The following is a 14517-nucleotide window of genomic DNA, read 5'->3' on the forward strand; positions in this document are numbered from 1 at the left end:
TGTTCAGAGTGTTATTTTGAATGCAGTCCCTGAATAAATAAAACCCACATATTCTAGAAGAGAATAGAGGCTACAGAATTGTATTTTGTAAACTAATATTTAAAACCTTCCCATCAAATGATTTAAATTCTGTATCCTCCTTACTGGAAGGACTAATTGTATATCATTTCCCACTCTATCTCTCTGTACAAGAGGATCTATTTGCCTCTGTACATTCCTCTCCCACTGAGTTACCAAGGTGCTCTCCCAATGCACTTTAAAAGTGTAGTGTCTTGGGGTTTTTTGTTTGTTGCTCCCCTTCTGCTCCACAAAAATAAAACTGGCTTAAAGAAATCTCCTGAAATCTGCAACATGCCATCAGATGGGAGCTGGCAGCTACAGCCACATTCTGAAGAATTTGTCATTTTCCTTATAGGAAAAAAAGGAAGGCAGCAGGAAACAAGTTAGGTTTTGTAGTATGAACTTGAGCTTCTAGCAAACAATTGAAAATGTGGCCCCAGAATTTCACGTATTTTCTGGATTCTGCACAATTTCCTATACCCTCCACATTCTTTCACTTCTCTCCTTCCTCCTTGTCTTCCTAACAGTTTGCAAAGTGCATCAACTCTCCCTCTCACAGCTCCTGAACTCACTCTTCAAATTCTTTTACTCCTTTTAAAAAGCCCTGTTCCTTCAAAGCCACAGTCCCCAAACTCTACTTTTTCTTCAAAAAGAATTGATTTCTGTCTCCTCAGGGCACTGGTTAAAAAACACTGCCTCTCCCCCACGAGTCACTCCTGCTCCCACATTACCTTTCCCCTCTCTGGGTCAGCATCCCTCCCTCGGCACCCACAGGAAGCAGAGCAGCATCTGCTACTGGAGAAGCAGCAATAAAGGTTAGGAGAGCTGCCTGCTGCTTCCCTCCCAGGAAGAGGCTTGGAAGGAGCTGGTACTGGCGTATCAGTTATCTGGAACTGGCTTTGGAATGCCACAACATTCCTGGATGAACAGATTGCTGGCAATCAGCAGGGAAAAAATACCCAAATCCACAAAACAAACAGAGGAGCCAACCAGCCCTAAGCACTGCTCTGCTTTCAGGAGGCAACAAAGTGGGATTATCTGTGGGATTGAGGTAACTGCACATGCCTGTGCACAGACACACTGCACAAGCTCACAGGAAGAGTTTAAACACTCGCAGCTTCTCACACAAAATATTCACCTTTCCCAGCTTTGCCCATTGGTCCCTGCAAGTTTTACCCCACAGCTGCTCCATGCACATTCTCCCAGGGGAGTTTGGCTCAGCCCTGACCTTGTGTTTCCAGTGAAATCAACAGCAAAACTTAATTTGATTTTTGATGGAAAAATGAGCATCTTTGAAGTTATGCCCTTGATATAGATTTATTTAGGCAGTGAAATGTCATTTTCTACATCCAAGTGCTCGGAGAGTTTGGATTGGCAAAGGAGTTTTTTTGCAATTCTCCAGGTTTAACATTATCATATCATTTAGAGCAAGCCTGTTTCAAGGCCGCTGTTGATGCTTCCTCTAAAAACATCAATCTGTATTTCAGTATTTACAGAATGCAAAAGCTTCCTGATGAGAAAAACATCAGAGATAAGCAGGTTTAGATAAGGACCTGGCAATACATACAAAAAATTATAGAAATAAACCATTAAGAAGAAATCATCACTTCCACATGCCTAAGACTATCTACAGGAGAGACTGGGATAGCTTTTCTCCTTACCTCTGGAGTGTTTTTCTTGAACTCACGACTTTGCTCAATAAGTTTTTTCCTGGACTGCTCACTTTCATCTTGCCGGTTCGCCAATATCGTTGCTGTGGTATCGAGCTCTCTCTGTTAAGAAAAAGAAACATAAACCAAAAAAAAAAAAAAGGAAAAAAGGAAATACAGTCAGAGCTCTGTCACAGAAATAAAAAAAAAACAAACCCCATACATCATGTTATTGGGAATATTGAGCAGCACAGAACAAAGCACCAAGCAACCAAAACATCACCATTTTTCTCAAAACTATTCATGGCTCCACCCCAGCGTTACACAGGACAGCAGCAGTGGCACACAGGACACACCTCCTAATAAATTCCCTAATCCAGTCAAGATTACAGATACTGGACATATTCAAACCAGGTTTATTTTCACCTGCCTGCTTTTTAAAGATATTGGTTTTCCCCCTTTTGAGTTATCCTGTTAAAAAATTTATTAATTCAAATATTGGTTAATCTTATACTTGAATCTAGACTGGTTATGCTTCAGTCACTCTTAATTTCCTATGACATGCTGTATATAACTCCATACTTCCAGTGCAGTGCTCTTTTCCATTTAAGTCTTGCCTTATTTGAATACAAAATTATCTTTTCCTATTATTGGAATCTATTCCTCCAATGTTATTAGCAGCTATCTCCATTTCCTCTCCAAAACATATCTTTTTTTAAGCACCTGATGAACGCCAGAGTATCTTCCAACAGTTTCTACTGAGCTAAAGCACAGGTCCCACTGTTTCCCAGCTTCTTCCAAGTGTGTTATCCCCATCCCAGTTCCTGCACTCAGTGCTGTGCTTCCAAATGTCACCGTAACAGACTGAACGGGTCACTTATCAGTGCCTAAACCAACAATACTCAATCTTCTGTGTCAGTTTATGCCTCTGCTGCAGCACTTCCACAGAACATGAAGAAATAAAGGCAAACCCATCCATTCAGATACAGACATCGTTCCCCAAGTCACTGGGAGAACCAAGAATTCATAAAAGGAATTTGGCACTGGTTTAGCCTCTGATTAATTCAAAAGGAGAAAAACCTGGCTCTACGAAAAGTTCATGAAAAGGAAGAATGATGTGCTAGAGCAAGACTACCTTCAACTCATCCCTCTGCCAACGTGCCTCCAACCTGCCTGCAAAACTCCCAGTATTCTCCACCAGAAATTTGCCACGCTTCTGGAATTTGTTCATAACTCAACCACCTCTAAGGGACCAAAAGCACAAGCCTGGGACCTCCTGTCAGGTCTAATACCAGACCCCAAATAGGAGGTCAAGTTGCTGACTTGACAATAGATACAGACACTACTGTCTAAATACTCTGAAAAAGCCTAATTCTTCATTTTAGATATATTTTTGAATGGGTAAATCCTGGAAGGATGGACATGAGTCTTAGGTAACTCCACAGTTTGACCTCTGGAGGGAAAATAAAAAGCCTTCTGCAGTTCCCAACTCAAGAGGACCAATATTTTTTCCCCCTTTAGGTTTATTAACATAAAACTAAGATTCTTTTTTTTTCTTTTTTAATAAATATATGGACCATAGTTATACTAATCCTTAGAAACCAGCTCAATATGACAAATGGATGTGAAGCCAAGCAGCGTGCTGGATCCGGTGACCTAAATATTGTCACTGAAATGCTTAAAAATCCTTCTATATCTGACTTTGAGTAAAGAAACAGGAATATGTCCACCAGATCTTGGTTTGGAATTCTGTAACATATGTGAAATCTATTGCAGAAAAGTGGGAAATACTTAACAGTTGGATAAACCACATTTGAAATTCATCCCAGCTAAGTTTATGCAAGAAAAAAGAGCAACAGAAACCAATGTGGTTAAGCAGAGCTATAAAGAGCAATATAACGGCTAAGCAGAAGGCTTTTAAAAAATATAAACAATCTGGTACGGCCAGAAACTTGGAAAACTATATTTAAAAAGGAAGCACACATTTAGAGCCAAGCAAAGAAAACACAAATCATGAAGTAAGAGGGAATTTCAGTCAAGCAAAGAACCAAGTGCTTTGGTTTCCGATAGCGAGCGCTAGCAAGGAACCTGACCTATGGAAAAGAAAGACTTTTAAAGACCTGTACTTGCAAGTTTAGAGACAAGAAAGAAAAAGAACTGATTAAAAAAATAAGTAAAATTTCATATTTTGTGCTACAATGAAGAGTCAGGTAGCAAATGAAAAGAACTTTCTCACCCTCACTGCTTGATTCATACCGGTGCCACGGCGCGCTTATGCCGGGCGCCTTCCCATTACTTTCTGAATTCCTTTTGGGACAGGTCTGATAATTCCTCACCACAAAACATTTTCTTCTGTGACATATCAGGCACGGACGTTGCCAAGGAGAACTGCCAGCACACCACTGCACCGAGCTGTCTGACTCTGGGGGCTGGAGCCCACGAGCTCCAGATATTGCATTGATGAGCAACTGAGAGTGTAAGATGCAATTCCAGCTGAGGAACCCCATGATCTAACCCCATGATTTGATACAAAATAAGATATTAAATCTGCAAGCCATGTCATAGTTAATAAGACCCAAATCAAAACTGTTTGGAAAATCGCTAATCTTTTCTTCCTTACTTGATTTGAACTGTGTACAATGCAAGTTTCATTTATTTAAACATAATAATAGATACAGGATTACAACCCAGAAGCACCAATGGCAGATTTTTCATACTTCTGTGATTTAATCTCATGAGATAGCCCAATTTGTTTAAAAAAATCAATGTGGCCAATGCATTATTTCTGCAAGCAAGCTCATTTTAAGGAGTAAATAGTAGTAACTTCAACATTTCAAACCTGAGTACTGTGTAACACTCAGAGGTAAACACCTTCCCAAGCTTTGCAATCACCCTCTAAGTAGGTAACAAGTAAAAGGAGATGTAATTCTGCACAGAGAGAAGTGTCTTGGAGAGTCAAAAATAGGAGCCCATGTCTCAGTATCATCCTTCACACCTTTGAAATCAAAAGGGTTCCAAGGAAAAGCAAACAAAAACCAGGGCTCAAAGGTGTTGCAGCGGTGACCTGGCTGTGGAAAGGATTCAAAGCCTGGAAGCTTTAGTTCCACTGATTCAATACTGGCTAATGAACTTTCTGGCCCAAAATAGCCACCATTCAATCACCCCTGCAGAAAGGGAGTCACTGCTTGGAGCACATCTTGGGAGAGAACAAATAAGACCATTATCCCTCCCCCTGCCCCCAAGTCCCATTGATTTAGGGCAGTTCAGAGATAACTAAAGAACTCTCTCCAGGGTTTCTACTTTGACCCATTTCAACAAATTTACTGGGGGTGGGAGGAAGGCAGTGGGAGGAGAGGAGACAAGAAAGTCTTGTGCTCCTAAGTGTGGGAGTCATTAGAAGCAGTCCCCAGAAAACAAACATTAAAGGCTTTCTTTTAGTCAGTATAGAAATAAAAAATCTAGAACTAGGAGGGTCAATCCACTATCCAGTGTAACAACAATCACCTTGGAGTGAATTTATGTTCTCTTCAAACCCTGTTAGACTCTCTGTTCATCCTGTCTCTGTCACCCCATGGTGACATGGCTGCATGAGATCCACCAGAGCAGAGCCAGCCTGCTGAAAACATCCCATCCTTCCCCTCTTAATTTCTGCTGCATTGAATCAGCTCCCTGTTCAGGGCCCAGCTGTGCCCACAAGGAATTGCACCATTACAACAGGGAGTGGGAAAACACAGCTGGAGTGAGGGGGCTGTGGAATCCCCCTTTTTGGCACCAGCCTGCAATTAGGTTGACCCCAAGTAATTACGAAACTCCGGGCTCACTGCAGGCAAGTTTCAAGGTTGTTTTCCTTTACGGCTGACATGTCTTTGCCTACCAGATGCATTCCTTGATAATCACCCGGCAGCAGGTCTGCACCACTGACCAGTTCAGCACAACAAGTCCTTCCCTTTCCACAACAAGAAGATTCAAGTCAGCCCTTCCATTCCTGAGACCTGGGAGCTGCTGGGTGGCTGCTCTCAAAGTTGAGTCCTAAAAATTACTCACTTACGAAAATAGTTTCAGAAAGAAATTGAACTTTCTTGGATATTTATGAAGTTTCTGTTCCCTTGCCCATTTCTAACAGTTACTGGCCACTGCCCTGCCATGGGCATTTCACAACCAAAGAAACCACCACACTTCAGCATCCCAATTCCCCCAAAAGCTGCTCCAACAACCATAACTAGTCCTCAGTCTCTGCTTCGAACCAGTATTCCCATGGCTCACATGGAAGAAGTTACAAAAACTTGTAATAACTATCTGCAAGTACTGTGACCGTATCCCAAACTATTGTAATTCTCCCACATCTAAATGTTTAATCCTTGCTGCATTTACCATAAAACTCCTACACTGGAGCAAGAAACATATATCACAACTTTAAGACAAACTTAAAGATTATTTCCTGGTAGGCTTCTAGACATGGATGCAAAGCCTAGGCTGTGCCTTTGGAAGCCTTAAGTGGGACTGCAGAGATTAACAGGGCAGCAGGAAGAATTTTTTCGTGGAAAAGGTGGTCAACCATTGGAATGGGCTGCCCAGGGAGGTGGTGGAGTCCCCATCCCTGGAAGGGTTCGAGAAACAACTGGACGTGGCACTCAGTGCTCTGGCTTAGTTGTCAAGGTGGAGATCAGTCACAGCTTGGCCTTGATGATCTCAGAGGTCTTCTCCAACCTTAATGATTCTGTGATTCACCGTAAACCTCATTTTACTTATTACAAGGACCGACACAAACCACAACTTCATGTAGATTAGGAATTTTCTACCAGTAAATGCAGCATTAACCACTTCCCCTGAAATCCTGTTTCTGTGTATTTAAGGTATTTCCCTTTATCACCAGTTCAATCAGATCCCCAGTCTACTGATAATCTGCTACTGAAGGGAGTTTTCAGAAGTCTCATTTCTGTTTTCATCCTCTCACAGGATTGCATTTGTCAGATCTATCAAAGCTCTCAATGTAGCTTTTTGCAATTTTTAATTTCCTATTAAAGGAAAATTTCCCAGTGCCAGGATGACACCAGTGCAGAAGCGTCTGGCACAACTCCGCACACACACAGCCTACTTGTCTTGGGGAAATTTTACATTTCCCTAACTGCTCCATGAGGCAATCCACCCTTCAATCTCAAAACCTCATCATTTTCACCTGTTCAGCAGCCAGCGTACCGATTATATAAGTATTTCAGAAATATTTCAGAAATTATTAACTGCTTTGAAAGCTTGGTGTGTTCCTCTGGAAAAACAGAACCATGTTCACCTGATAACGGTCTAGATTATGACTGGGGGAGAAACCACAGGGCTGACACTGGGAATTTTTATTAATGTCTGTTTTGACTGTAAAAGGCCAGCCCCAGTTCTAAGATGAAAGTGTGTAGAAAGGTAAAACATTGTAAGGATTCTGTGAGCAGAGTTCGTGTCAGCTTTGCTGTAAAGCCCCTTTCTAAAACAAGCAAAAGGAAAGACCAGACAATCCAAAAAGAGCACAACATCTCAAGAACCACGATCCCATCTTACAATTCAACAGTGACTGCTGAACAAATAACGAAGACCAGAATACCTGTAATTTACACTCCCAGAGGAAGAAAAAAATAGTAAAAACCCACAAGCATGAAAACATTTCTTAAGAAGCATTTTGCCACTCGGCAAACTGATGCAAGTACCTTTCACACACAGAATTAGTCAGAAAATTTCAATAAACGCATTTTATTTCCGCATACTGAAGTAATTTGACTCCAAGTAAGCTTTTAAACAAGCTTTAACTGGAACAAATTTAGCGCTCTGTGCAACGCTTTTGGGACAGGGAGTCAACGTGTGTGGTGGCCACTGCATAGAACAAAGAGAGCAAGAACAGAGGTGCCAATGGAGCCATCAATAAAATTATTCTAATTAGCAGGCTACTAAATAAAAACTCAAAAGGAAAATGTAAAAAAAAAAGGAGTTGTGGCTTTGTCTGCTCACAACAACAACAGCCAGTGCCACAAATGTAGGCAAAGCCTATCAAACCATCTTGCAAGAGGGGAAAGGTAGCACTGGCTTTTCAAAAGGAGCTACTATCAGCAGAAAGCAACCACCAACGCCATACCAATGCCAGCAACAAATGCACTGCAAGGGAAAAAGCCTGGCAGAGCCAGAGCCAAGATGATTACTCCTGTCTTTTCTTCTACACCTTGATTTCAAAACTTTTTAGAAAATGCAAAGAACTGGAGACCATCCAATGCCAAAGGTCTGTACTGAACAAGCTTTTTCTCTCACTCAAGAAAACAATGAAACATTGCCTATTTGTTTCAAAAGGCAGTTTTTCTTCTTCCAGCATTATTTACTCCCTTTCCATCCTCCTCAAACCGAGGTGCAGAATGACTGCACAAGTCCCAGGCCCGAGGGTCTCCAGCCCTGCTGACAGTGGCACCACATGGGTGATGTGCTCTGACTTCTCTCCAGAAATGATGCTCAGGCTTCATTCACAGCACCCTCAGTCTTCACCCCAAAGCTTCTCTCCCCCTCCTGTTTCTCAGTTTCTACCCCACACCGTCACTAATCCCTTTGTTCCCACCAGGTCCACCCTCACCTCACCCCTACAGCAGCACCATTCACCTCAAGCACTGGGCAAGCTAAAAACCAGCTGGAGGGTGGATTTTACCAGACCCAGCAGCACTCCCTTCTCTCTGTATCTCCCAGCCTGCTCCTTTCCCAGCCTTCTCCCAAGCTGCTCTCCCACAGAAGCTCCACAGTGTGAAACCACCAGCTTCCATTACCTCACCCAAAGACCCGCAGTTTGGGCTCAATATACGGCAGAGAAACTGTCAGCAAACCCACTCCACCAGTTACTTAACACTCTGCTTGATTTTGCATTGCAGTTCATCACACTTTGAAAGGACATAAATTTGCTAAAAAGTGAGTGTTTGCTGGGGAGAGGGCTCCCTTGGTTTTGCAAGCACAGCACATCCACAGCCAGCCGGCTGCAGCTCCCGTCCCGCTGGGGAACTGCCTACAGCTTCACCCACTTCCCACACCATCATTTTCACACTCTTCCACTTAAAAGCAAAAGTTCAAACCGGTTGCTTTAATAGCTACAACAGAAAAAGCTAAAAAGTAATGAGTTAATGTAAGTGTTGCTGCAGTGAGTCTTCCCAGAAGGTAGGATTTCAGATGGATATAGCAAGGGGACAGTGGGAAGCAGCGAATGCTGCTCTAACTTGGAGCAATCTGCTCACCCACCATCCACTGGCCACGGAGTAAAATCACAGTAACACCCTGTGAACACCTGCTCAACTGCCCTGTGCTGGCTTTCTACAGATAAATTTAAGTTCATCACATATGAACTAGTTAATCACGGTGAAAGAAACAAAAAAATGCCTCAGCTTAGTGTATGTGACTTTCAGGCCAGCTACAGGGTGGTGGGGATTCAAACTGCATCTTCTTCTGCCAAATAAAATAAATTATGGGAAACCAAAGGAAACCCACTGCTGCTTGCACAGCCCTTGCCTGGGCAAGACCCAGTGTAAAGTCCATCTGCTTGACCTCCTATCTCACTGGTTGATCAAAGGCTGACCAAACCACAAGGCCAGCAGCCGTACTGACCATAGCTCTGACCACACCACAGCAGCCAATTACCCCATGGCTGAAGTGGCCACAGAGAACATAAAACCCACTCTGTGGAGATCATGGCACGCTGGGTCCCACCAGGGCCAGGCTGCCCTGCCCATCCCCTCCGCTTCTGTCACGGCTGCTCGGGGCAGGAGGAATGTCCCCTGTCCCCTCCTCAGCCCTCCACACACACGGGTGACAGGGAATAGAGAAGGACACTGAGGGAAAACCAAGAGCTTAACCATGTCTCTGATCCCAGCAAACTGGGAGCCAGGAGATACACAGCATCCATGATCCATAAAACATGTTCATGGTGTTTCTGATCCCAGCAAACCAGGAGGTTCCAGACAGGAGAAGCACAGGACCCATGATACACAAAACACATTTTGGTAGACAATTTTAAAATGAGTTTTAGCCCTTAAGTTGGAAAAACATATAAAATAAAAGGCAATTAACTGATGAATAATTACAAACTACTGAATGCACTGCTCTTGCCATTTGTCTGAAGCCCAAAAGCAGCTCAGGTGGAAGAGGATTATGCTGCCATTTTGTAATAACACACCTTCAGCAAATGTCTTACTTCCAAGGAAGATCAGATTCATGAGCTACATTAAATAATTCTTTTGACCACAGATCAAAGTAAAACGTAGTCTTAAAAGAGTGGTTTAAATATCAGAAAGTTCAACTCTTTAACTAAGCTCTGTTACATCATTTAAAGTATTGAGTTACTCCCCTTTCCAGCCTAAGCTGTGCTGGTAAATGAAGCATGACCAGGCTTAAAGCGAGACACGTCCTGTAACACAGACCAGGATTTATAACTTGCTATACAGGTTGCCACCAATAAATCAATAATATATGTACACACACAGGCGTGTTTCAGTGTGAGTTCTGGGAACCTGCTGTTTGAAAAAAAAAATAAACTCAAGCTTTTTTGGTTTTATTCTAAGTGAAAACAAACTCGTTGCTCAGCTTTTAGTCAACTTCGCCCAACTCCCAACTACACTGTCTTCTAGAACAAAAATTCACAATTCTTCTTTGATGAAATGTGTTGTTAATTTTAGTTTTTAACAAGGTTAACCATTACAGACTGAGTCCATCCCAGCCACCACTTAATAATCCTTCAGTCTACAAATGCAATTTCCAATCTCAAAGCTACTTCAGCTGTTTCCTAACATTGGGATATAAAATATTTACCAACAAAAGTATAAATACACACTGAAAAAGCAACCTAAAAATACTTTTAAAACCACATTTCAACAAAGTAATTCCTTAAGGGATGAGAAAAAATTACCATGGACTTGAACTAATCACCTCGTGTTTTGCTCCCTTCTCATGTTTTTGGGCACTGCAGAAATGGGATAATGGATGAATAAACTATCCTACCATGACAAATATGGTTTGGAAAGATGGGGCTAGGCAGAACTTGGAATGTTTTGTTGTTGTAAGTTTAAAATCCTCAACCACATGTACACTAGGGAAAAACCTATAAAATATATAATGGAAACGCTGTCCAGTGCCCCCCTTCTAGCAGGCCCAGTTTCACCTCCCCTTTTACTGCTGATCCAGAGACACATTTAAATTCTGATTTGCTCCTTCACTGGTGGCTTTTCCTGCCTGTGGAAGAGCTGCTTGACAGCTCCACAGAGCAGTGGGCACAGGACAGGGACAAGGAGGAAGCTGGATGGGGAACTTGTGTTAAGAAATCAGTAGTAACAAAAACAAGATCAGAAGAAAATTACTGGCAAATGAAATTGCTGTTTGATAAACAATTTAAGCAGGAAGAGTATTTGGCAGAGGGTTTCCAGGGAACGGTCCTTGACTCCTGACTAACATGCTTCCTCCCTTGGTCTGAGTTTGTTGACTTTCTGGGCATTGCTGTAAGGTTTAGGCAGTTTCCCATGATGGGAAAAATACAGCTTTTTTTTTGAGAAGTTGCCTGTGAATGCAACTGGTGGATGTTTTCTAAAAATGATAGATATAAATAGGAAACAAGAAAGCAACCATTTCTTTATTTAGGCTTTTCCTACTACTAAAAAGTCCCATTTAGGCATCTTAGTATCCTTTCTGATCTAAATCCCAAACAGTGACTCAGTTTGGCGTGACAACACACGATGCAAAATGTCTATCTGGTGTTCAATGCCAACAGCAAACATGACATATTTTGGACAATTAAAGAGAAGACCAGATTTTGAAGCCTTTCAGAGATTTTTTTACAGGTTTTTATGTTTAATCTGGATGATTACAGTCCAGCATAAATAAACACCAACCACACTTCACGCTGAACTGAAATCAAGAGGCAGAGGCGGTGGAATGCAGAATGCCTTTTCTAGGTGTTTCCCAACAACATATTGCAGTACTTAGTTAAGCTCATTTTCTGTGACATGAAAAGGAAAATAGCAGAATTGACTCATGAAGTAAAATTAGCTGATGTACAGTCACAAGGAGGCCGGATTGGAGCTGACAGCAGCCAGAACTGCATTTAACAAAAACTAACATGCTTTATGCTAATAATGGTGCTGGTTCAGAGCCACAAGGACTATTCTCTGTATTTTTAACATGGACTGACTGTTTTTAAACCAGCATTTCTAATAGCATACCCTAAAACTGTACATCAGGAATTATTTAAAGACCTTCCAGAAGTGATGTATTAAGGAAAGCATTCATAAAATAGTTGTTAAACACTGCAAATCTGGCATTTCCAATCAGTAGATGCCTCCCAGGATGAGCACCAAGCCATGGACAGCCAGTATCTACTTGCTCCATGATCACAACTAAGGTAGACAGGACAGCTAAAACACATTTTTTAAAAAATCTTTGTTGATAATTTACAGAATTCCGCCACTATTCACTGTAACAAATCACCCTAGAATGAAAACAACAGATTTAGCTGCAGTGGCACTGTCAACCTCGCTATGATACACTGGCACTAAAAAGTCCTTAATTTTGGCTATCAAATACAATTTCAATTTCTTGCACTTTAGGGCAGTAAAAACAATTCTGTGAAGACTCTGTGTTTACAATCCCGCAGTAAAGAATGCAGCTGTCTCAATCAGTGCTGATTGTCTGTTAATTAGCTCAGTTTTACAAGCTGATGGAACAGATTACTTCACTCCCTCCCCACACTCAGAAAGAAACTACAAATACAGTTATCTCCAATACAGTAATTTTTGCTTCCCGACAATTTGGGGAGGTAGAGGATGTACCAGGGACACAAGTGATCTCGTTACCAAGAAATCATTTATATTTGTGCCTTTTCCAGGCACTCTCTCATCCAGTGATTTTCAGTCCGTATATATAAATATACACACATCTCTCTCTCCTGTACAAAAACTGAAATAAAGAGCATCACTTTCTGATAAAATGGAAATACCTCCCCTCTCTTTTGCTGTGGCTGAAACCAAGTAGATGATCTTCAAGGTCCCTTCTAACCCAAATTGTTCTATGATTCTGTGATTATCTAATCCCTTCAGGAACAAAAGTCAGGTCCTCATGAACAATTTCCTATCTATATTACGTATTTAATGAGAAACACATTTTTGACCCCAAACCAGCATTGAATTTGGTGACTAGAGCAACAAACTGTAGGTTTTTAGTGAACATCCTGAAATTGCTGTTGCCATTCTCCATCCCCATGTGCTTTTTCAGCAAACCACAAATAAATAGCTGGATTACCTCTGAGCTACTCTCTCAGAATCACTGCCTCCAGTATCTCCATCCTTTATCTAGACACTCTTGAAGAGAAGCCAAATTTTAGCTTTCATACATGCAGACAAGAGGTTGGACACCCTCATCCAAATGCCAGCAAACACTTCTGCTGAGAAAACCGATGGAACACTATAAAGCCCCAGGCCTGACAGTATGAAACTGATCCAAAAATGCCTTTTTTGAGATGACACAACATGCTGCACATTATATCAAACAATAGAGGTTTCACTTTGAAACTGATTTTCTTTCTTGCTCAGTTTAGATCCTTCATGATTAGGAAAAGAGGAAAAAAAGATGTCGCTAAAGAACACGTACGTATTTAAAAGATAACTCATTTCTGAGTGTACATGTAGCTACTAAGCTTATTGCAGAAGCAGCAAGTGAACAAATATGAAACTCCACAAAACCATGGAATTATCAGACCACCAGAGCTGGGTTTTGGCAGTGTATTTGGGTGATAGGTACAAAGGATAATCTAACTAAAACAGCAATTTTTTTTCTACACAAAGACATGTGTAGACATCTGCTCCTACAGCAGCATCCCAGAGAGCCTAAAACCTCTTAAGGCTTTTCAGATTTCAGTACTCAAAAAATGTGTGAGTTTAATTTTTGCATTATGGACAGGCATCCAAGGCAGATCACTAAGTACACCTTGCAGAAAATTCTCTGGATGCACAGAACCAGCACTGGGGGAAGAGAAAGCCTGAAATGCAAACCTCACATTAGGGATGTAAACCTGGACAATGAGGGAGCCAAGACCACCAACCACCAGCTAATGCCTGAGTACTTTTTCAGCTACTATTTTTCTCTTAAATTTAGCAAAATCATATTTCTCAACCCTATAAGCACTTCTTTCACAACACCCAGAAAAATACATTTAGAATACAATCCTGGCTTCCCAAAGCTCTTCTGCAGACCAGAATAAAAATGGAGTGGAGGGGCGTGTTAAGTTTTGGTGGGAGGTTGGTTGTTTGTATATTTTTTAAATAAAGGTTTTATTCTGATACTTCTTTGGTGTGTTTTGTTGTCTGTCCCAGTCTGAGAGCTGCCTTACCCACTCAGGCCTGAGGATACCTAGTTGGCTTCGCCTCTAAACACCAAACAAAACACCTTTGCTGAACATGGAGCATCAAGTGCTGCATTTACATCCCTGACTTTTACTGCTACTCCAATGCTGCCTTGGCTTTCACGTGCCAGGTCACAGACAGTTACAGCCCTGGGAAGTTTCATCAGAGTTCCTCTTGAACTGGTGCCATCCCCTTGGCGGCCTGGCGTTGCGACATCCCAGTTGCATCCCATCTCCTCCCACACGGGGAGGAGGCAGAGGTGTGAGAACGCTGGGGACCAGGGCTTGGGGCTCCAGGGGAATCTGGCCAGGCAGCCACAGGAATGTTAGATTCCAGCTAGAAAACAGCAGTTTGGGAAGGGATTGCTGGCTGCTGTTTGATGTACCCCTGCAAAGGAAGCACTGCTGGTGAGCCCTCAGCGC

General features: G+C 42.0%; 1 protein-coding gene across 8 annotated transcripts in view; it reads right to left on the reverse strand.

The window, feature by feature from the left end:
* The window catches only part of CUX1 (cut like homeobox 1), a 270225-nt gene that overhangs the window by 218118 nt on the left and 37590 nt on the right, over positions 1 to 14517 (reverse strand). For all 8 annotated transcript variants that reach the window (XM_032130115.1, XM_032130112.1, XM_032130116.1 and 5 more), the window contains exon 2: positions 1722 to 1832. In XM_032130115.1, the coding sequence (XP_031986006.1) occupies positions 1722 to 1832 (111 nt within the window). The remainder of the gene's footprint in view (positions 1 to 1721; positions 1833 to 14517) is intronic.

The sequence above is a fragment of the Corvus moneduloides genome, chromosome 20 (assembly GCF_009650955.1).
Source record: "Corvus moneduloides isolate bCorMon1 chromosome 20, bCorMon1.pri, whole genome shotgun sequence".
Lineage (NCBI taxonomy): Eukaryota > Metazoa > Chordata > Aves > Passeriformes > Corvidae > Corvus > Corvus moneduloides.